The sequence below is a fragment of the Aureobasidium subglaciale genome (assembly GCF_000721755.1).
Source record: "Aureobasidium subglaciale EXF-2481 unplaced genomic scaffold scaffold_13, whole genome shotgun sequence".
Lineage (NCBI taxonomy): Eukaryota > Fungi > Ascomycota > Dothideomycetes > Dothideales > Saccotheciaceae > Aureobasidium > Aureobasidium subglaciale.
Window position 1 is genome coordinate 1 of NW_013566982.1, and position 22,732 is coordinate 22,732.

Sequence of the window (22,732 nt, forward strand, 5' to 3'; positions counted from 1 at the left end):
GGGGGGGGGGTGTGGTATAGAGTGTTGGAGACGGTGGCTGATAGAAAGCTGTTAGAAGACTAGAAGCATTATTGTCACGGGACGTGTACATGTATGAGAGAGAGAAAAGTACGATCGGACATGATAAAGGTAGAGTCCGTAGACCAAAGCGATGGATGATTGACGATATCAAACACCAATCCAGCCAAAAAAAAAATGCCATCCTCCAACCATTCGCAGCAAAGATACAAGTGCTTTTTCTCCGTCCCCTCCCATTCACTTATCAGCACCCGTATCTCTCTTCTTCCCCATCGGCGGCAACGCAGGAACCTTGAACCCACCATTACCCCCTGCAGCCCCAAATCCAGGTTTCTCAGTCCCAGCACCCCCAATCTGTGTAAAAGTGCCCCCTTTAAACCAGCGATCCTCATCAGCCTTTCTCTTCCTATTCATCTCATCCCGAACCTTTGGATCTACAAGTTCCAAGCCTTGAACGGGTGTAAATGCAATACTCGAGGTTCCGGATCCCATACCCACGCCAGAGGTGCGCAGACCGGAGGAGCGTAATACAGATGCTGTGCCAGAGCCAAAGCCGCCGTGGAAGGTTGACGCCAGGCCAGAGGGAGCAGGTGTGGCGCCACCCCAGCCCGGGTTTTTCTTTGACAGTTTGGCTCGGGTGCGTTGATCGATTTGCTGTGTGCGGATGGATCCTGTTTGCGCGGCACCGATCATGCCCAAGCCTGTCGTGCCATCTCCAGTGCCATAGCCGATTTCTGCCTCTTCCTTTCCGAAAGCCATGCGGTTTTGTGCTTTCCTCAGATCTGTCATTGCCGTTGCTTCTTTGGCTTTGCGTGCTCTACGGCCACCACGTTTACGGGACGGTTTATCGTCAGGGGCGGGGAGGGCGCGGGCACCTCGGTTCGGTGCGGGTTCTACGAGTTTGTCGAGGCGGTTTATGCATTGTTCCTTCAAAACTTCTCCATCTGCGCCGTTTGGTGAGGCGTGGACGCGATCCATGCGGGCTGCTAGGACGACTTTGGCAGAGACGATGCGCATGGCTTGTTTTTTTAGGTCGCTGGGAACTTCGCGGACCAAAGGGGAGTTGTAGAGGAAGCCTTGGTGACGGACACCGACGTTTGTTGCGAAACCGGTTTGGGTTTGCTTCTTGGAGCCTAGTGGGGGGATGTTGCAGGAGGGTGTTTTTGCGAGGCCTGCTATGCCGCCGGCGAAGTTGATGAGTTGAGCGGCTGTTAGGGAGCCGATGAGGACTGTGAGGTTAGGAGCGAAGACATTCATGCGGGATTGCACGTATTCGGTGAGTGTTCTCTTAGCCTTGTCAAGCTGGAGGATCATGTCGCAAGCACGTCTGACGTTAGAAAGCTCAGAATCATCTAGAGGGGTACCTCTTGTGGTTGTGGCTTCGACCGTGACAACCATCATAGTGGGGCCGTCCAAGACTTGACGCAGTGACTGGCCGACGGGGTTGTCTGTCGAGTTTGACAAGCTCTTGACGTCCTCCATAGGGCCATTTCCAATGATGGCAACCGTCTTTGCGTAGTCGAGCGGGTTCTGGACCAGTCTTTCGAGCTCGGGGAAGCGTGTCGAGTAGTGATCGCGGATGAACTTGTGGACCAGAATGACCTCACCATCGATCGAGGTGGACAGGGTATTGGACTCGGTCAGGAGCTTGTACTCGGGGTTGTCCTCGATGGAGCCAATGTTCTTTGTTTGTTGGTCGGATGGCAGGCTCTGGTAGTGGGCGATTTTCTGCAAGCAAGAGGCCGTGGTCAGGGCTATGTTCAAAGGATGTGAATCATGTTTACGTCTAGTTTGGGGCATCAGGGAGTCGGCTTACCTCGAGTACTGGTTGTAGCGTCTTCATCAAGTTGGCGACACTGCGCACATCTCCTACAGCAGCAAGATCCATCTTTTCAACCCGCGCTTTTGCTTCCTCTTCTGTTTCTGTCTCTTGGATCTTGCTGTTTGGCGCAGTGTCTCCCTCTTCGCCATCTGACTCTTCCTCGTCGCCGTCCAGCTCCATGCCGCCATTGCCGTGAGCATCGCTAGGATCTGATGGTCGTAGGACCGAGTGTGTGACAATGTCGCCTTCAAGGGCCTCCTGGTTCTCCTCGTCGCCGTCCGACTCGAAGTCGTTCAAGAGCTCGTCGGCGATGGACGCCATGGTGGAGTTTTGTTGTGCCGGCTGATGGAAGTGGTAGAAGTCGCGGTAACCAAATGTCGGTATATGCGGTAGGTTTGGTCGAAGGCGCCTCTCTTTTGTGCGCAAGTGTTGATGTTTGCGTGTGTCAGTTGTCGTGTTGATGTTGTAAGTCTGTCGCAGCTTCACATGCAAAGTGACGCGCCGGCAAATTCCTTGTTCCTTGAAGCATCGAGCCGCCAACTTGAACCATCTCGACCATCCAATCTGCCTTGTCGCAACCCACTACAGGCCGACCTGTCGCGCCTTTGTTTCTACCTCGACCCCATCACCCCGTCCTCCAACAAATCATCTCGCTCTGTCCGCCATCATGGAGTCGTCGCGTGGCCCTCCGAGGGTCAAGAACAAGGCTGCTGCACCCATTCAGATCAGTGCCGAACAGCTCTTGCGCGAGGCCGTCGACCGCCAGGAACCCGGCCTCCAGGCCCCTACCCAACGCTTTGCCGACTTGGAAGAACTGCACGAGCACCAAGGCCGCAAGCGCAAGGAGTTTGAAGACTATGTCCGACGAAACCGCCTTAACATGGGCAACTGGATGCGCTATGCCGCCTGGGAACTCGAACAGAAGGAGTACCGCCGTGCCAGGAGTGTCTTCGAACGCGCTCTCGACGTCGAACCTACGAATGTTCCCTTGTGGCTGCGCTACATTGAGGCCGAGATGAAGACGAGGAACATCAACCATGCTCGTAATTTGCTGGACAGAGCCGTCACCATCTTGCCGAGAATCGACAAAATCTGGTACAAGTATGTCTACATGGAGGAGACTCTCGGCAACATCCCCGGTACCCGTCAAGTCTTTGAGAGATGGATGAGCTGGGAGCCTAGTGAGGATGCTTGGGGCGCATACATCAAGATGGAGAAGAGATATGGAGAGTTCGACCGTGCCCGCTCAATCTTTGAGAGATTCACAATCGTCCACCCCGAATCAAAGAACTGGATCAAATGGGCGCGTTTTGAGGAAGAGAGTGGCACGAGCGACCACGTGAGAGAGGTCTTTGGCATGGCTATCGAGACTATGGGAGAGGACTTTATGGATGAGAAGCTCTTCATCGCTTATGCCAAATACGAGGCTAAGCTGAAAGAGTACGAGCGTGCAAGAGCCATCTACAAATATGCTTTGGATCGCATGCCCAGATCACAATCCGCCAACCTTCACAAGCACTACACCACTTTCGAGAAGCAGTACGGCGACCAAGAGGGTGTCGAGGATGTTGTCTTGTCCAAGCGACGAGTACAATATGAAGAGCAGGTCAAGGAAAACTCAAAGAACTACGATGCGTGGATCGACTACGCAAGGCTGGAAGAATCCTTGGGCGATGCCGAGCGTACAAGAGATGTATACGAACGTGCTATTGCCCAAGTACCGCCGACTCAAGAGAAGCGACACTGGAGACGATACATATACATCTGGATCTTCTATGCACTATGGGAAGAGATGGAGAACAAAGATGTCGACCGTGCCCGACAGGTGTATGCCGAGTGTCAGAAGCTCATCCCTCACAAGAACTTCACATTCGCAAAGTTCTGGCTACTAAAGGCACAATTTGAGATCAGACAGATGCAATTGTCAGCCGCTCGTAAGTCGTTGGGTATGGCAATAGGAATGTGTCCCAAAGACAAGCTCTTCCGCGGCTACATTGAGCTCGAACTCAAGCTTTTCGAATTCATGCGCTGCCGTACACTGTACGAAAAGCACATTGAATGGAACCCAGCAAACTGTCAAGCATGGATCAAATTCGCCGAACTAGAACGAGGACTCGAAGACCTCGAACGCACACGCGCCATCTTCGAATTGGCAGTCGACCAACCCTCCCTCGACATGCCAGAACTACTCTGGAAAGCTTACATCGACTTTGAAGAAGAAGAGGGAGAATGGGACAGAACACGAGCTTTATACGAGCGCCTGCTGGAAAAGACAGGCCACGTCAAAGTATGGATCAGCTACGCACACTTTGAAATCAACGTGCCGGATCCAGACGAGGAAGAAGCAGACGAAGACGAAGAGGAAGAGAGACCGATTTCCGAGAATGCAAAGTTGCGCGCTCGCAAGGTCTTCCAACGTGCGTACGAAGACATGAAGCAAAAAGATCTCAAAGAAGAGGTATGTATAAACCCCCACCATTGCCTTTTGCTTACCATCACACGAGCAAATACTAACATCTCTCAGCGTGTCGCTTTACTCAATGCATGGAAGTCCTTCGAAACCACACACGGCAACGCCTCGGATCTCGAAAAAGTGGAGAAACAAATGCCGCGTCGTGTCAAGAAGAGGAGAAAGTTGGCCGAGAACGAGTTCGAGGAGTACATGGATTACGTCTTCCCGGCAGACGACGAGAGTGCTGCCAAGATGTCAAAGTTGTTGCAAATGGCACAGGCTTGGAAAAAGGAGCAAGCGAGTGGTTGAAGTGGATAAGAAGATCAGGGCAAAAGCATGGCATGGCATTATCGATCTCAGTATTTTCGGGGTACATCTTGTACAACACGTCGTCACACTTTAGACGAAGCTCAGCTGGGCGAAGAAGTTGTGGCATCATGTCAATATATCCGGGGAAGCGATGGTGGTAGGGCATACCTGCACCTCCCACATCAGCGCAACATGCGCAGTGTCGAAACAGATCGCTTACAATCCAAGCCTCTTGTATAGCCAGAACTTTCTTCCAACAAATCAAGACGAAACTCTTCCCAACCAACCGACTCCCATACTCGCGTTCGAATCACCGTGCATTTTTGCCCTTTTCCACTCCTCCGCATTCTCTCACATGATGATCTACCCATCTTTCCTTGACTCAAGTAACCCATTCTCGCCATCCCACGACTCGCGACAAAGATCACTTGTGTTGTTTGCTGACAGAGAAAAGGAAGAGCCAGGTCCGAGGGTTAATCCACGTTTTTATCGTGCACGTACTCACGGCTTGTGTGTGGTACAGCAGATCTGCCAATTGTGGCGGGACCTTAAGACAGCACGGGCTACTAGGCTATTTCTAAAGCCTTTGCGACGGATGTGTAACCGGAGATGTTTTGGTGTACCAGAAAAACGAGCACAGCGAGGGCGGAAATAGAGGTAAATGGGAGGTATGGATAGAAGGTGGGAAGTTCTGGCGATGGAGAGAAATGGAAGTTGGGGTCTGACATGATGGGGTTTTCAATGCAGGGCTTGATGGACACTTCAAAAAGCATTCAGTGAATCAAAGAGACAAAGATACAAGCGTCTACAACTCCATCTCTATTCGAAGAGAGAACAAGAATTCAGCTATATCTCAGCACATGTGACTGTGATAATTTACCCTTTCCTCAGTCCATCGGGCGCCAGAGTTGTGGTTTGTGGAATAAAAGAGGTCAGGGTCCGTCCACCATCACTCCAGCGTTTCACAAGTGCAAAAGGGGAAAGGTGTCCGTTGGGCAGCTTTAGCCAAGGAAAAAGCTTTGGGCACTTTTCGTCCTTCTCCTCGCGAAGGGGGAAGCGAACGGGATCTACGATGCATTTCAGGGCCTGCTCAAGGTGGCCTTTATTCTGCGGCCCTGTGCATTGGGAGTCATGCGTGATGATGAGAGGGAAGCTGAAAAGCCGAAAAGCCGGAGCGTTGTTTGGAAAGAAGAGTGGTGGGTGTGGAAGTGAAAGATCGGAATAGCGTACTGGGTTTTAGAGTTCTGGACCATGTGCGAGTCGGGGGTTTCGAAAGTGGAGTGGATTTCCAAACTCTCGTCAGCAGCGCTGCTCACCTCTCCTTGTACCGGAAGGGCGAGGCAGAAAATAGAAGCAGTATTGGGGTGATATGGGCGGTGGTAGGTGCTCATGTGTCTTTTAGCGGATTAATGCGATTTGGCAGAGCTTGGAAGGGTCGCGGGATGAGGCTTGTGCAAGTCTGAGTCTGACTCTTGGACGACCTCCTGTCTTTCGTCTCCCTCGTACGTCCTGCTTTCGCGCGACAAACGGCCAACCAACGGCCACCGAAGCTCTCCCTCCCCTTCCTCTGGCAGAAGCGTGTGCCTGTCTTTCCTTTCTGGTCTCTGCCTTGGCCATTGGTTCTTTTCGTCTTTTCGTCCTTGTGCGTGTCGCTGCCTGTCTCCTGTTCCGACTTGTCAGCATACAGCCCCGACTATCTCTTCACCACCATAATTGCTCTTCCACTACGGGATCAATCAACACGGCATCATCATAACTTCACCCTTCGATTCGCAGCTTAAATCGGTGACCGTTATCCTAACAACGATCAGACCCGCGGACCGTTACATCTATCATCAGCCTCAAGCGCCCCTGTCGTGTTTTGACAAGACGAACAATCACAACCTCTCTCCTCTTACACTCACACCCAACTCTTGTTTGTGTTGTCGCCCTGTTTGGAGAAAGTCCCTGGTCCTTGGATTGAAGTCTTGACGACTGTTGCCTTCTATCGCTTTTCTCGTTGATTCGATTCTGCCAACCTTCAAACGTCGCTGTTGTTGCTGCTTCCCCTTTTCCTGGAACTCGCACTCCTTCGACACGTCGCTCTTTTCGTCACACGCAAACCTTTACGCTCGTTATCTGGATACGACAGACCATACACCACGCTCGTTATACGCCGCATGATGTTCTTGTGATTAGTCCAGCAATCTCCAGTCTCAATCACCCTTCGTTCATTCGCGACACACTCGACTCCAGAAATAATACACCTTTTCCATTAATATCATAATACTCTTCAATATGGCCGCTCCGCTACCCGAGAAGGCTCTCTCAGGCCACTGCTCTGTCATTGACAATAACACGTTATACGTCTTGTCACCAGACTCATTCCAGGCTCTACCGCTCGCTGAGAATGGCACATGGACCTCGATAGAAATGGGAAAAGCAGTGACTGGTCACACATGTCTCCGCGCAGTACCGAATGGAGACGAATCACAAGCCGCACTATACGTGGTCGGCGGCACATCCGACGACTCATCATACGGAGGTCTACAGCGTTATATATTCTCAAACAAGACTTGGGAGACTATTGAACTACCTACACAAGATATGATGGGACGTACGAACCACGGCGTTGCATACTTGAGCGACTCTTCTTCCATTCTTGTCTATGCCGGGTCAAGGACCGGTGTTGAGCTTTCATCTCAGACTTTCGTCATCTCGACCGAGAAGCCTTTCAACATCGAGTCATTCACATCAAAAGCACCGACTGTGTCCAACCCTATCTTGTTACCTTGGGACGAAAGTTCTGCAGTCCTGCTGGGTGGTTCTAAAAGCAACACTGGCATCTGGTCTTTCAGCAAGAGCAGCAGTTGGACTAGGTTGGAAACTAACCTTACATCAGCGTTGCCTGATGGTGCAAAAGGCGCTCTTGTTACTGGTACTGACGGTAGCAAAGTTCTCACGGTTTATGATGCCACTGCTTCTCCCAACAAGGTCACACAGCTTGTGTTGTTGGATGCCGACGGTCAGCCTGCCAGCACTGGTCAAACTATCGGCGATTCATCCAGCACATCTTCGTCGAGGAAACGCAAGCGCGACTTGACATTGGATGACTGGCCGACATACAACAGCAGTTCAGCTCCATCAGTGAAGAGATCGGATTATTCCGTTGCGCAAAATGACCAAGGCACTCTTGCTGTGATCAGTGGAGGTAACGACGACAATCCTGTCAACGTCTTCAACCAGACCAGCAACTCGTGGGTCAGCAACGAGGTTCTGTTCGGCGACAGCCAGGTTCCCTTGACGACGACATCCGCATCAAGTTCAACTTCTCTCCCCACCTCAACAAGTACACAAGCTTCTGCAACGTCCTCAGCCGCAGCATCAAAAAGTCATTACGACTCAGGCGCTCATACTCGTAAAGTGCTTGGAATCACATTAGGTCTTCTGTTTGGTCTTGCAGCTTTGCTCGTGATTGCTTTACTACTTGTCAGACGTCGCAAGCAAAAGCAGCTAAAGGCCTTCAGCAGCAGTGGTGAGAAGTCTGATAGAATGAGCTTCCAGGATAGAGGCGCATCGTTCATGAAGGAGGCTGGTGGCGGTGTGAGCGAGGCTCCTCCGCAATTGCCCAAACCCGTGATGGGTTCATACGACCCTCGAAGCTCCTTCGCCATTCTTGCTGGTAAGCTTGGAGCTGACCGTTTCAGCCAACGTTTCAGCAAGTACGGTGCTTCTGAGAAGACCCCTGTGAATAGCAGCAACAACCCGTACGCCGACTTGCAACCTCCTAAGAACGCGTTTGGTCACCAAACCAATGACTCCTCAAGCTCACTGGCCATCATTTCTGGCAAGTATGGAAATGGACACAATAGAAGCAATGGCGAGAAGGGCAGCTTCGAAAGTACTGCCAAGCTTGTGCGATCACCTACAAGCCCGCAGAGCTTCGATGATCCCATGGAGATGGAGTCGATGAACAGTCAAACGCCGCGATCAGCTGTCACCCGTGCTCCTCCACCTCAAATGTCGTCACTCAGAGTTGTGCAAAATCAACAAAGAGAGGAGGATATGCAGACGAAACGCAGTTCAGGCTGGTCGAGATACTTTGCAGGCGGAAGTGACCATGGCGCATACGACCCTGCTGCACAACATTCACCAAACCTTAGTGCATCGCTCACTGCATCGCCAAATTTGAGTGTGTCCGACTACACTCCGTCTCGTAATCCTTCTGCCATGGTGGCACCGCTCGATGTAGAGCCTAAGGGACACTTACATCCTGCTGACGCACATCACCACCGTTTGTCAGCTGTGGGTATGGGTAGACCTAGCTTCAGCCACAGTGTCGAGGACTTTTCTGCTAGAGGACAGAGCTTCGACATGGTTGCAGGTCAGCGCGCCGACTTCCACACTGGTCAGAGTCTGGAAAGTCAAGGTTATCTTGGCGAAGCTCGCGAGTCTTTTGCATCTTCCAGACGTCACTCTTCGAGCAGCGTAGCCTCATCACAATTCTTCTCACAACATGACGAGTGGACACCTGTTGATGGTGCTGGCACAATCGCGACAGCACATGCGACCAACACTGCTCAAGCCGTCAACAGGAAAGCACCGAACTCACCTGCTGTAAACGAAGTCCACATTCCCCCATCCCCCGCTGTTTCCGCCTCTGCCTTCCCCCGACCTCCATCGAGTACGTACACTGCAGACGTAGATCGCGATAGTCGCATGACTGGCTTCGGATTCTCCGATGCTCTAGGTCGCGCTTTAAGTCCACCAGCCGCAGTCGCCATTCCTGGCCCTGCAGCTCGTGGCAACAGTGGTGGAGGCTTCTTCCCCGGCAGTGGCACGCGCGCCATGCACGACCGACCTGCTCCCAGCGCCGCCTACGCTGGGGCTGCTCGCAAACTTGGCGCCCTCCATCCTGGTACCCTCGCCGCCCTCCGCTTCACTCCCGATCGTGAAGCCCCCAAGCCACCACAAGCCGGCCTGGGTATTCAAAACCCTGACGAAAACAGAGATTCTGGTGCTACTATCTGGCCTTCTGCGACTGGAGCTTTGACACAACGGGATCGCGAAGAGGCGTTTAGACAACGACTCGAAGCCGAGAGACAGATCAAGGAGAGAATGGACCATAAGAATGGAGCATCTAGAAAGACTCAGGCTAGTGATATCAGTTGGGTGGATATTGGACAGAACTAGGAGATTTTTCTGATTCTGGAGTACAAGTATCGAGTGCCGGATGGACTTTTGGGACGAAGGACGAGGATGAAAGGATTCTCTTGTGTGTTTGTGCTTTTCCTTTCTTGTGCCTCTCTCTTTTTTCGTCTTTTTTCTTTCTTTTGGGTATAACAAAAGAAAGTGTCGTGTTTCTCTTTTGCGTCAGACATTTTGTTTCCTGCATGCGATACATGTATCCTCTTGTCATCATCTTCTTCTTGGCTGTATTGCTTGCATCTGTTTTTTTCAGTAGACTTTTGCATTGCGATGCTTTTGCTTTAGCTATAGTGTTGCTTTTTCCATACCCAACTCGAAATATGCGATTGTCGTTGTCTGATCTAGTTGTATATGAAGTAAGCAAGTGTCCGAGTACTAGTCACTAGATTCTCATCTCAGAGAAGACTGTCATTTCCAGATCGGATATGGAAGGGGCGAATGTACCAATTAAACTGGACATTAATGGGGGACCACCGTGCGAGGGGTCTTCGAATCCTTCCTTACGACTGTCCTATCTTAATCTCTGTAATAGATAAGCTGGTCAATCACATTACTCAAGGATATGTAAAAATTGCCTACTCCGCCTTGCTGATTAAGCTTCCTTCCTTCTGCTTTGACTGCTCTCCACACCCAGCAATTCAATCACTCCGCGATCACATCATGGGCATCACTCACTCGTGTCAAAAGAAAGACGCGCTTTCTCTAATGGACCCACCGCCAGAGACTGCCCTCCTAAGAGCGACATTCCTCTCAGATATAGAGCTCTTGCATCTACGTAGTACGAATAGACATATGAATACCACATTATCCAGCATCTTTGCACAACGATACTTTTCAAGTCTCCATCTCCTGCCCACAAAAAAGGCGCTAGAGGCTTTACGGCAAATGTCAGAGAATACCAGGATAAGCCCGCAGATACGAAAACTTTATATCTGCTCCTCTGTCTATCAATACAATGGTCTTGGAGGAGAATGTCGTAACAATCCTCGCAAATACTCCCCGCGAATGGTGATGGAAGGTGAATTGCCGTTTTGAAATGGTCCTACATCGCCTGTGGAGGAAGCGAATAATGTAGCTGTTGAGCTTGTACGGGATCATGGTTTTTGGGATCAACTCACAAGATTGTTGTCTACACTGAGCGTCGATCAAATAGAAATACACGCATGGCCTAGATTCTAAAGGGTTTTGGTTCTCGGACGCTCTGATCTACTACGCTTTACTGGTCAAGACCCCGTCGATCATATCACCCATATCAAAGCACCGGCTTGGGACAACAAAAGCACCGGATCTGGTGACTAGTCTTTTTTTTTTGAAGACGTCATGGATGCCGTTTGTGCGAGCAAGACTTTCTTGACTAAATTGATCGTTGAAAGAATTTAAGTTGATCACATCAATCTCTCCCCCGTAGATGCGACTCACTTTCCAAAACTCGAGAACCTCAAGATCGGAATCGCACTGGCAAATGAAGAAGCTTTTACAGACTTGAAGAAAGAAGAAGAAGAAGCAAGCACTGATTTGGTCGGCTGGATTAATACATTACTCAATCTCCAAAACCTCATCTTGACCAATCGGCCTTGGAAGAGATTCAACCATACATCTCTAAACTCGGTCATCCTTCGACTTTATCCCAAGAATTCGAAAAGTCTTGTCTTGACAGACTGCAATAAGGATGCAACGGCTTTGATATACCTCTGCTCTGTCCTGCCCCCCTTCAAAAAATCTATCTCTAAAATTCACCATCGAAGACGCGTGGCAGAACTCGCCCTGGAGATTCTTACGACGATGGAATGAAGAAAGACATAGAAACATAGCACCTACGACTGAATACCCAAGGCCACATCTTTAATCTTAGGGGCAAAGCGAAAGATCAGGGAGAGATTAACGTGGTTAGCAGAAGTGATGCCAGCGCATCAGCTGGAAAGATGTGAAGGTGATAGTGACGAATATGATAGTGGTGATGAAAGGAGAAGAAAAGGTGTAGGGTAGAGTTGTTCGGTAAATGGAGGAAAAGTGTAGATACTAATTGTAGTAGGACTAGAACGACTTTAGTTAGGGGGTAGTGTTAGGTTTGTGTATTTACGGGCTTGTGGGCATGTAGATGTAGATAAGTGTAGATATGGCTAGGTTAGTCAGTTTGTCGCGAGTCGTCAAGATCTCTTTCATGCAGTCGTTGGACTTGCACGGGTTCCGTGAGTGTTGGTGTGAAGAAGAGTAAAGAATCTTGACTAAGAGACGAAGATGCAGCTATATCGTCTTCCAGAAAACAAGGCATCGCAAGCTAAATTCCGGAACAAGTTCACTCATATCACTTGCACTGGTCTCAAACTTTTGTAAAAAAATCTTTAGCCGCAGTCTTCCATGTCGAATTTATGGACAAAGCATATCTGCCACAGGTTTGACTCCCGTTTGACTCAATCCACTGACCATCGCAAAGAGACAGATCTCGCGGTTGTGTCTTTGAGTGAACATGTGTTTAGTCTCAATAGGAGCGAGACATAATCTTGACCATGATAGCATCAAGGGTATAAATTCAGAACGTCTGACAGAGCAGAGACAATCAGACACGAGCAAAAGAACGAACGTTTTCCCATCTTTGCAGAATTCCCCTCGAACGGATCAAGATGAAAAATCAGACCAGTAAAGAGAAAAGGCAATAAAAAAAACCCACCACATTTCCAAAGTCGCAATGTTACCTTCATCGTCGTTGGAAGAGGGTGAAAAGACCGTGTACATCTCTTCCTCGGTAAGGGATTTCCAAAGGCAAATTTGTCCGATTTCTCGCTCTTTGGATTCACAGTCGCAACACATCACAAGCTGTTGTTGATGCTGGGATTGAGGAGACAGAGATGTATCATATCCTCTGTGAGGTTTATAGTGAGATGGTCGGTCGTGGTATCTTCAGTAATGATCTCCAAAGAGATCTCAACGACTGCCTGTTACACTCCTACAAGAGCCGCAAAGACCTGAGAGACGGTCACGATACCCATGCAGGGCTTTTTGATGCGTTCATCTTCTACGACGAGGGCTCCCACCACGATGAGCATCTGACATCGTTATTTGCTGCATTGTTCATACACCATCACCCCGACTACATCAACGAAGAACTTCCTCCAGGAAATTTATCAGAGCTTCTTCCAGCAGTCAGAAGTAGAGCTCGGTCATACTTCTGTCGCACACGCCATGGAAAATCTCTTCCGTGCGATCCTATCGCTGCGGGACCAGGCGAGAGCCACGAATACTATGTGGACGGACGTAAGAATGAGGTTACTGTGAAGCTGGAAATCGAGGAGGAATAGTGATGATGATTTCACGCCGAGAGAGATTGGTACTTTAGGACTCCGTCGTCTCAATGGTATCATGAAGTCGTCGATGTGCTATACATCTAAAGTCCTAACAACGAAACACAGACAAGTGAAACATGAAAGTAACCCATAGATTATCAAACCTTCTCACTCAACCCGCCTACCTCTTCCTCAAGTACAGCTCTCTGTTTCTTAGCCTTCTGAATATCCAGACTGATCTTCACAGGATTGACTCCCGGTGTCTCAAACACAACATCAATCTCCTCCAAACTCAAACCATAGGTCTCCGGAAAGACAAAGTACGAAGCGATGAGCTGGAGTGTATTGTACACCACATACACAGCCCAGATCCTATAGCCCAACTTGTCAATGCCAACAGCAATGCCATAATTCTGAACACTACCCGCAGCACCTTGGATGAATGAATAGACACCCATACCGCGAGCTCTGAGTGCGAGGGAGAGAATCTCAACGGGATATAGATTGTGCATTGTGGCGATGAAGGTTGCGGAGCAGACTTGGAAACTGTAGACCCAGAAGATGGTGAGACCGGCTGCTGCGTGGGTGGGATTGACACTGTATTGCCAAGAGGTGATTGTTGTAGCTGTTTGTAGGACGATGATGCTGATAAGACCGGCGAAGATGAGAGTTCGACGGCGGAACTTGTCGATGATGTAGGAGCCGAAGAGTGTAAAGACAAAATATATGGCTGTTGAACCGAGTTGACTGAATATTTGTCAGTAAACATGTTTGCTAGATGTGCTTGTGTCAGACTCACATCCCGAGTTGTTCCATTGGCTTCTTGATGCCGACCATGAAGAGAGCGGGAGTCAGATAGTAAGTGATGATGCCACCCCCGTTCCATTGCTGGAAGACGGAGTATAGTGTCAAAACCAGCATGCGGAACCTGACCGGCTTGGTGAAAAAGACACGGTAGTCCCACCAGGCTCCGGTCAGAGCTTTCTCGTTCTCCAGGGACTCATCAATCTGACTGATCACAACATTGACGAGTGGTTCGTCGAGATCGCCGCTCGTAGTGTGATATTTGGCCACGACATGCTTTGCGGCGTCTCTCTTGCCTACTTTGACAAGGTAGCGAGGACTTTCTGGCGTCAGGAAGTAGATAGTCGAGCAAACGACCAAGGCGAGACCAGCTTGGAGAAGCAACGGAATACGCCATGAATAGTTACCATCTAGTGTCGTGAGACCAATCATCGCACCAGTCATTCCGAGAGAACCCACTTGGAAGCAGGCACCGAAGACACCGACCAGTCTGCCACGAAGATGGATCGGCGATATCTCGGCCATGTACTGACTGGAGCTCATGAGAGCAGTTCCAAAACCCATGAAGAACCTTGCCGAGAGGTTAGTAAGATATCAAACTTCATATGTTCGGCTCACTCACCTTCCAGCCATGAACATCTCGGTGTTCTTCGCCCAGGCCTGCAACAGCGCAGCGAAAATGACGATAACATTGCCAGCGAAATTGACACCACGTCGTCCGATAACATCAGCAAGACCCAAGAAAGGAGCACCGCAAACAGTGCCAATGGTCATGAGTGCGTTGATGACACCAATCGTGCTACCACTATAACCAAAGCCAAAGTAGGTATGCAGAGCAGGAAGGGCATTGATACCACCAATGACGGCCCAATCAACACCATAACCAGCTTGATTACAGCCTTGAACAAAGAGGATCATTGCAAGCCGCCATCCTGCTTTGGATTTGAGGGTCAGGGACTCTCTGGACAGTTTGTGGACATCTTCTTCTGTCAGGCGGGTAATGACCACTTCTTCGGTGTGTTGAGTAGCTTGTTTGAGTTTGTCGATATTTTCGAGCTCGTGAGCTTCCTCTCCTGCGTTGGCCATGATGCTACAATGGATCTTAGTGTTGGGCTAGAGGTGACACAAGGATAGAGACTAGATCTATATCGCGACTGGAACGAGGAGTCATCTTATCTTTCTCCGTACCCATCTGTCGATCCCGCCCTCGGCTCTAGTCTCCACCTTGCCCTATACCGAGGACGGTCCTGCTCTATACCATCGGTCAGACGACACATCTCGTGGCTGCCCAGAATAGGGTTAGGTCTAGCTAGTCCAGGATCTATGGGAAAGCTGCGTCGAGTCTACCTGATGTCAGTTCGGAGCAGAAACAGGCAAAAGAGGGCTGACAAACCGGTATAATGATTCTCCATGCAGTTGTGGCCAACGAACGTGCTTGCGCTACTCAATCAGACGTTTTGTACGAGGTATGCATGTACTTCTCGCTTGTGAATAGCCTGAATGTATAGTCGGCGGAAGGATGACCCGGAAGTCAGATCTGGACTGCAGATCATGCTCCAGTCTCACACCCATCTGCTTTCGCGTGAATGCAAGAATTTCCATCCACTTGGTGCATATCCTGGACAGACATGCAGCGATTTTTGCTCCCAGTTTCTCCGTAGGATTGTGAGACCCCGACCCCGCGTTCGAGCGTGCCATGGGGACCCCGCAGTCTTCGCTAACCACACCACATCAGTCCATGCAAGCCTCCTTTTACCCCTCACGCTTTCTCAAACCTCACTACTCACGCGACAATGTACACCGAAACATGTCTCTTGGAACTACACACCATTTGGTCAAACGAAGACAGGTCAACGAACCATGGCGGTATCATCGAAACTCTGGTACGACAAACCGGCTAGCGAGTGGAACGAAGCTTTACCTATTGGAAATGGCAGACTTGGTTGTATGATCCACGGACGTACTGGGACCGAATTGCTCTGCTTGAACGAAGATTCAGTCTGGTATGGCGGACCTCAGGATCGTGTGCCGAAAGACGCGTTGAGAAATCTTCCGAAACTAAGGGAGCTTGTCAGAGAGGGCCGACATACTGAAGCAGAGAAGTTGGTTGATCGAGCTTTCTGTGCGACTCCGAGTTGTCAAAGACACTATGAGCCTTTGGGCAGTGTAAAGATTGATTTTGGCCATAAAGCCGATACAGTGACGAATTATCGCAGACAGCTTGATTTGGAGACTGCTGTCCACAAGACGGAATACAATGAGGGTGATTCCAAGGTGGAAATTGAGATGCTCGCAAGCGCAATTGACCAAGTCATTGCCATAAGCGTTCGAAGCTCTGGGAAGATGGAATTCACTGTCAGGCTGACAAGACTCAGCGATATTGAGTTTGAAAGCCATGAATATCTAGACTCTGTTGAGACGACAAACAAGCGAATTGTGATGCTTGCCACACCTGGTGGCTATCAAAGTGTCAGAGCTTGTTGCACTCTTGGCGTCAACACAGACAAGGAAGGGACAGTAGTAACACAAGGTGGCTCGTTGATTGTCAATGCCAAAGAAACATTGATCGTGATTGCCGCCAGAACGACTTTTCGCCACGCCGACTTCAAAGAAGTCGCCCAACAAGATGTTTCAGCCGCTCTAGAGCGCGGAGCAGATAAGATTTGGGACTACCATATCCAATACTATCAGACATTCTACAACCAGACATCTCTCGAACTAGGGCCCTTGACTTCTGAAGATGAATTGCCAACAGACCAGAGAATTCAGAAAGGCACAACACCGGCTCTCGTAGCTTTGTACACGAACTACTCACGCTATCTTCTTCTATCATCAAGTTGCCCAAGCAATAACCCAGACCAGACTCTAGATTTGCCTGCCAATCTTCAAGGCCTTTGGAACCCTTCCTTCCACCCGGCCTGGGGCAGCAAGTTCACTCTGAACATTAATCTACAGATGAACTATTGGGGCTGCCTTCCACTTTCATTGAAGCCTTGTATGCAACCGCTCTTTTCGCTTCTCCATCGTCTCGCTCTGCCAGAAAATGGTGAAAGGGTGGCCAAAGAAATGTATGGAGCTCGAGGGTGGTGCTGTCACAACAACACAGACCTGTGGGCAGACTGCTCACCTTGTGAGAAATGGATGCCAGCAACACTTTGGCCATTAGGAGGTGCATGGCTTTGTTCATTCATCTGGGAACACTACCTATTCACTCAGTCTGTCCCCACGCTTCGAACCAACTTTCCTGTGTTAGAGGGTGCGGTTGAATTCTGCCTCGACTGGCTAGTCACAGAAAGCTTCCCCAACGGTAAAGATTATAAAGTCACCAATCCTTCCCTATCTCCCGAGAACACATTTTACGACGAGCAAACAGAAGAGAAGGGGGTTTTCTGCAGAGGGAGTATGGCAGATCTGACAATCATCTCCTCGCTCTTCGAAGACTACCTCAACGTTTGCAAGACTCTAGCTATAAAGCCACATCTCCTCCGAGAGGTCGGTCGCACGATGCTCTCGCTGCCTCCGCCCTCGATCTGCAAGAAAACAGGCAGATTACAGGAGTGGGGTATCGCGAATCACAAAGATGTTGAGCCAGGTCATCGACACTTGTCTCAGCTTCTCGGTGTTTATCCTTTCACCTGTATAGACTTGGACGCTTCACCTATACTAGCCCGTGCCGCCCTTCGCAGTCTCGAGATCAGACTTGCAAATGGAGGTGGACATACCTCATGGTCGCGTGCCCACCTCCTTTGCTTATTCTCTCGCTTTCGACTCCCTGATAAAGTGGCCGAGAACTTCTCAGCATTATTGAAGACTTCAACATTGCCGAATCTGTTTTCTTCACATCCGCCTTTCCAGATTGATGGCAATCTTGGTGCTGCGGCTGCGATTGTGGAGTGCTTGGTGCAAAGCTTCGAGATTACTGGACAAGGCCAGCGGGTGTTGGGAATATTACCTGCTTGGCCAGAAGCCTTTGGAACGGAAGGAGAGGCTCGCGGTATTAGATGCAGAGGTGGTTGGAATGTTAGCTTCAAGTGGAGACACGGCCAGGTAGATGGGAAAGTGGAAGTGCGAGATGCTGCCGAGAAAGATGATGACAACCCGGCGGCTGGAGCAGAGACAGACCTAAAGGCAGAAGAGAGAGAAAGCAGGAAAGGAGTGGTTGTATTTCCTGATGGCAGGATTGTTGCTTTTGAGGGATTGGGACCCCATCTATGTTAAGTTATGATATTTACAGCTGCCCGTCTCAGCCTTGTTTTTTGACTGTAACCGATGTATTCTCGCCTTCCTCCATGGATGTGCTCCAACGAATATCTTTATGCATTATCACAGCGAACTTTTGATTGCAACTTGTGAAGGAGAGACATAGGCAGAGACTAGATTATATACTCTCATCTTGCATCTTACGTCCTCTTTCCCCTGACATCAATAGGGAGATCGAACATATAAACTGCACGATAAGACAAAGAGATGATGTGTTTGGAGGCCACAGTGATCAGACACAGTCCAACAAGCCCACGAGAGTTATATTCAAAAACAAAACACGCCTTCGCACAAGGCAGGAGCGATCAAGAATGAAATAGACATCAACAAGCCGCCCTTCCCTCTCTCTCCCACTATCAGCCACTTCCCATCGCATTCTCAAAGCCATCTAACCGGAGCAAAGTCCAGCCTTAGCAGGCTCGCATCCACCAGCACAACCCTTGAACATCTGACACTTGGTCTTTGCATCCGAGCAAGTGTTCTTGATAGTAGCAGTATCGCCATAGTTGGAGTTGATGCCAACGAGCAGATCACCGTTCTTGGCAGTAACACCCTCGATGTAAACGTTGCGCTTGCATTGGGACTTGCAGTTACCACAGCTGCGGTAGAGTTTGCCGTAGTCTTCGACATACTGTGGAAATATGTCAGAAAGAGAGGCTCAAGGGGGAAATTGGTAGCAAGGAAGTGCTTACGTAGTTGATGATGTTGACAGTTCCGCAGCCATTGTGCTGGACGACCTTGTCGGAGGCGTGGTAGGCACCACCGCCGATGATCCAGGATTGAGAGCCGGCTTTGTCGTTCTTGATGCTGATGGCGTCCTCGCAGACGTCTTCGAACCAAACGTACTCGAGGGTGCAGTGGCCATCGCAGTGGACACCTTCGGCTTGGTTCTTGCCGATAATGACATTCTTCAAGGTGGCACCGGCCTCGAGCAGGAAAACGGCGTCGGCCTTACCTGTACAGCAGAAGAGGGTCAGTATGCTGTGATGTCTGTGGATATGAATCTGTGGTGTTGCTTACCTCCCTCGGTCTGACCGCTACAGGCGCCAGCGCCGCGATCGTAACGGTTCCACTTGCCGTCGAAAGTCTGACCGGCCTTGACAGTGATCACCTTGCTGTTGGTCTTGGTGCCAACAGCCTTGGGAACACCACCAGTGTAGCCATTGCAGGCAAAAGCGACAGGCAAGAGAGCCGCGAGCAGGAACTTGATACCAGCAACCATGATGGGAGAATGTGATGTAGAAAGGAAGAGAAATGAGAGACTGTTGTTGAATGATTTGTTCTCTGGAAGACTTCAACAGCCCTTTATATGTCCATCACCGTCTCGCGACGCTTCTAAAACAGCTTTACCTCCTTCCTGTATGACCCGCACATGGTCCGTCAATATCGCTTCGCTTGTGAGAAACGATCACATCCTCCCAGCATATTGCAGCCAAGCAGAAAGGCGTTACATCCGGCGAGCGCTCGTCAAGGTTTATTCAGCCGAAGGCCTAGTATTTTCGCTCGCTATAGATGAGCCAAGCATGCTAGATGTGGTTCTGGTACGGAGGGGCGCGTTTCAAGGTAGGTGCACCAACAACACTTACATAGGGCTATCTGCCATGGAGCTGTCCAGCCCTGTCATGCTGGGTTCATGCATTCAGCTGTCAAAGGAGGAAGAACTGATTAGCCAAGCATAAGGAGTGTTTCAAGTCTCGGGGTGCATGGTGAGCCAAGTCTTATTTGCTGGTGATACTTTGTTGCACTGCCACTGCCAAGGACTTTTTGCAGAGTGCTTGTCCATAAAAAATGCTTCGGCTTCGTCTTGCAACAACTGGTGGTGAACACAACTTCAGACTACCTGAGTAAAGACATAGATTGGTGAAGTCGCTAATGAAGCGAGAACGTACCTGGCTGGCGTATCTACCGCGGGAAAAGACCTAGGTTCGGAAAAGACGACCTACATCGAACAAGCGAGTGCGAGCGACAAGTCTGCGAGTCGAGGTCTCGAGTGTTTCGAGAGCTGTGTCCGGATTGCTATGCCAAGGTAGAGCATTGGTTTTGTGTGTCAAGCGATGTGATGGGGCTGGCGAAGAAGGTTCAAGGCGATATAGCGGAGAGCCTCAGCATCGGACTGTCAGTGAGCCGCACCTCAACACTAAAGCAAGAAGCGGGAGACGTGCAACGATTCTTGAAATCCTTGTCGCCTATCTTCGCCTTTGCTTTCTCCACGGATTGGAGCCATTTACAGCCCTGACTGCCGCGGGCTGGAAGCTGACGAGCAGAACGCTCCTGTGACACCGAAAGTGTTTCGACTCGATGGAGAGCACACCAACAGTGCATTGGAGAGGGCAGGAGTTGACCTGACCATCTAATGGTCGTTACGATTGGTGCAAGGACGACCAAGTAATTCGTGCGAGGGTCTCCTCGACCGTACATCTGTGTGGCGGACTCTTGCGGATCAGCATCGCGTCGTGGCATATTGCAAACCAGAGTGGTCTGCGAAAGATCTAGTCCTGTGCAACAAGTCGAGGCGCCTTGATTGTAGAAGCCGTGATCGAGTTGTCGCCGAGAGATTGTGTTGATATTGGAACGAAACGGGTGGGGTCTGCTGGTTGACCTCTGTTGAGAAGAGATGGCTGTCATGCGCTTCGCCATGATGAATCAACAACATCACAGGCGGTCGAGTTGCGTCTATTCAACTGTCTGTCGTGTTAATTGGGAGACTGCTGATAGATAAATGGGCGAGTCGACATTTAGTTGATGGTGTCGCGCTCTGCTTGTCCTGCACGGATAGCAACATGGAGCACTCGAAGACCTCGATGGAAGTAACAAAGGAAAGCAGCTTGAGCTATAGAAGAAATGTGACCATGAAGACGACGCGTCACCTCGGCCGCGGTCGGCCGGGAGGCATTCATGACCGAGATGGTTGTGTAAACAGTGGTATGCCGCGTGTGCAGCATGAAACAATGTGGCGTGCGAAGCTGAAACGGCAGTAGGAAAATCGAACGAGTATGATGGAGGAAAGAAATCAGATAAGATATGTACAGACCGTTCGCTAAGTTAAAGACATGAAAGTAAGCAGAAGGCAAGTCGTAAGTCGTATGAAATATTAGTGGCCGATGCATCTCGACCAACCTGTGATGATTTTCTTTAGCAAATTGCGAGTAAAGAAGAAATTCAAGATCCAACGTACCTGGCAAGCCACATCCAAAGCCAACCATCAGGTAAACCAGGAAGATGATGACGAGAACTAAGAGTGCCATCAACTTGACATTCTTCCACCACATTCTCCTTCTGAGGCCTCTGCTTCGCACACGGAAGTCGTGGGCAGAGCCACCCAAACGGTCGGTCTTGTCGACCAGAAGGTCAATTCTTTCGCCTCGTTCCAGAACTTGCTCAATGTTCTTGCTCATGATGTCTCTGACGTTGTCGATCTCGGCCTGAACGTTCTTGAAGGCATCGTCTTGGCCCGCTTTTGTGGTTCCGTATTCGACCATCAGCTTCTTGAGGTCCGAGTTGAAGCTGGCAGCACCGTATGAGGGAAGATCTGAGAAATCGGCGTTGGGGTGTTGTTGTAGGAACCGCTTCTTGATCTCGACGAGGTAGCCAAAGGGAATGCGACGTCCTAGGTCCTGCTTGGCGATGACGAGGTAAGTGAGACCAGGAGCGTTGCCGGGTGCCGGCGCAGAAGCAGCAGCAGCATCTGCGATGTAGTGGATGTGGTTTGCGCCGTGTGTGTAGGTCAACTTCTGGGCTGTGGAGTGATCGATCTTGGGAAGGATCAACGATGCCAATGAAGACGTGGCTGAGGCGGCGGAAGTCGTGTGTTCGGTGAGAATCGTGTTTTTGTATGCAATGCATGAGTAGAGCAGAGGCGTTGCTGTGCTGCTTGAGGAAGCCATGTTGGATGTTGTGTGTCGACGGTGATGAAGAAGGGAAGGAGCCACAGAAGTTGGTCAACACCAAGTCGAGCAAGAGCGCCTAGATCTGGACGCCTGTTGCATCATCGTCAACCTTAAATCACGTGCGCGGGGGCCTCCCCTTATTCACTCCGCTTTCCATCAGCTACAACGGCTACCTAATCCTTGAAAGTGTCTTGCAGAACTTGCGCTCCTCTTATGCCGCCGTCATTCAGAGAAGCATGAGGTTCCGAGCGCGGATATGATGGACTCAACGGTCGATTAGTTGACTAGCCGATTCGAGGATTCCGGCATACCAATTCATGCAGCTATATGCATCCCTTCCCAGGCTGTGATTTTACCCTTGCTATAGGTCGATCAATCTCTCCAATTAGTTTATTGCCGCCGTTGCTCCTTCCACTTTATCCATGCTAACACGAATTACTTATTCTTATAGGCAGCTCCGGATATAAGACCGACTAGCTCCTGTGAATGCGAATGCGAGAATCAGAATCTAAGACCTTATTCACGTGTGATCTATTTATGCCAACTGCCAACCTTGTGAATTCTCGGCGGTCTGTCTTTGTTGTTTACGAGGCCACATTGTGTTCCAAAGATGAGCAAGGACGGTGTCGAGGCCCCCTCGTCGCACCTCTACACGGTGTTGTGTCCAAGCAAAGGAAACCGCGTCTTCAAGTCAAGTTCACAATTTGATCTG

At 50.0% G+C, this 22,732-nt stretch overlaps 9 protein-coding genes across 9 annotated transcripts; 5 read left to right on the plus strand and 4 right to left on the minus strand.

Moving 5' to 3' along the window:
• Window positions 1–255: 255 nt before the first annotated feature.
• Window positions 256–2,161, minus strand: AUEXF2481DRAFT_66370 (uncharacterized protein; the record flags this gene model as incomplete). The annotated part of the gene is made up of 2 exons (XM_013487479.1): window positions 256–1,746; window positions 1,835–2,161. The coding sequence occupies 2 exons, from the start codon at window positions 2,159–2,161 to the stop codon at window positions 256–258; spliced, it is 1,818 nt and encodes a 605-aa protein (XP_013342933.1).
• Window positions 2,162–2,507: 346 nt separating this feature from the next.
• On the plus strand, window positions 2,508–4,601 carry AUEXF2481DRAFT_66424 (uncharacterized protein; the record flags this gene model as incomplete). Its single annotated transcript, XM_013487487.1, has 2 exons — window positions 2,508–4,298; window positions 4,365–4,601. 2 exons carry the CDS (start codon window positions 2,508–2,510, stop codon window positions 4,599–4,601), a joined length of 2,028 nt encoding a protein of 675 aa, XP_013342941.1.
• Window positions 4,602–6,878: 2,277 nt separating this feature from the next.
• On the plus strand, window positions 6,879–9,773 carry AUEXF2481DRAFT_5749 (uncharacterized protein; the record flags this gene model as incomplete). Its single annotated transcript, XM_013487281.1, has 1 exon — window positions 6,879–9,773. One exon carries the CDS (start codon window positions 6,879–6,881, stop codon window positions 9,771–9,773), a length of 2,895 nt encoding a protein of 964 aa, XP_013342735.1.
• Window positions 9,774–12,634: 2,861 nt separating this feature from the next.
• Window positions 12,635–13,084, plus strand: AUEXF2481DRAFT_30236 (uncharacterized protein; the record flags this gene model as incomplete). Its single annotated transcript, XM_013487353.1, has 1 exon — window positions 12,635–13,084. The coding sequence occupies one exon, from the start codon at window positions 12,635–12,637 to the stop codon at window positions 13,082–13,084; it is 450 nt and encodes a 149-aa protein (XP_013342807.1).
• Window positions 13,085–13,227: 143 nt separating this feature from the next.
• Window positions 13,228–14,959, minus strand: AUEXF2481DRAFT_66516 (uncharacterized protein; the record flags this gene model as incomplete). Its single annotated transcript, XM_013487493.1, has 3 exons — window positions 13,228–13,816; window positions 13,869–14,444; window positions 14,496–14,959. The coding sequence occupies 3 exons, from the start codon at window positions 14,957–14,959 to the stop codon at window positions 13,228–13,230; spliced, it is 1,629 nt and encodes a 542-aa protein (XP_013342947.1).
• Window positions 14,960–15,667: 708 nt separating this feature from the next.
• Window positions 15,668–18,142, plus strand: AUEXF2481DRAFT_108900 (glycoside hydrolase family 95 protein). The gene has a single exon (XM_013487525.1). It carries the CDS (start codon window positions 15,734–15,736, stop codon window positions 18,089–18,091), a length of 2,358 nt encoding a protein of 785 aa, XP_013342979.1. The 5' UTR covers window positions 15,668–15,733; the 3' UTR covers window positions 18,092–18,142.
• Window positions 18,143–18,521: 379 nt separating this feature from the next.
• AUEXF2481DRAFT_30239 (polysaccharide lyase family 3 protein) lies at window positions 18,522–19,355 on the minus strand (the record flags this gene model as incomplete). Its single annotated transcript, XM_013487354.1, has 3 exons — window positions 18,522–18,764; window positions 18,826–19,088; window positions 19,154–19,355. The coding sequence occupies 3 exons, from the start codon at window positions 19,353–19,355 to the stop codon at window positions 18,522–18,524; spliced, it is 708 nt and encodes a 235-aa protein (XP_013342808.1).
• AUEXF2481DRAFT_263455 (uncharacterized protein) lies at window positions 19,154–20,002 on the plus strand. The gene has a single exon (XM_013487526.1). The coding sequence runs from the start codon at window positions 19,354–19,356 to the stop codon at window positions 19,810–19,812; it is 459 nt and encodes a 152-aa protein (XP_013342980.1). The 5' UTR covers window positions 19,154–19,353; the 3' UTR covers window positions 19,813–20,002.
• A 1,060-nt stretch (window positions 20,003–21,062) lies between these two features.
• AUEXF2481DRAFT_40837 (uncharacterized protein) lies at window positions 21,063–22,130 on the minus strand. Its single transcript, XM_013487403.1, has 2 exons — window positions 21,309–22,130; window positions 21,063–21,250 (listed from the first exon to the last, which is right to left on the minus strand). Exons 1-2 carry the CDS (start codon window positions 22,015–22,017, stop codon window positions 21,225–21,227), a joined length of 735 nt encoding a protein of 244 aa, XP_013342857.1. The 5' UTR covers window positions 22,018–22,130; the 3' UTR covers window positions 21,063–21,224.
• Between the last annotated feature and the right edge of the window lie 602 nt (window positions 22,131–22,732).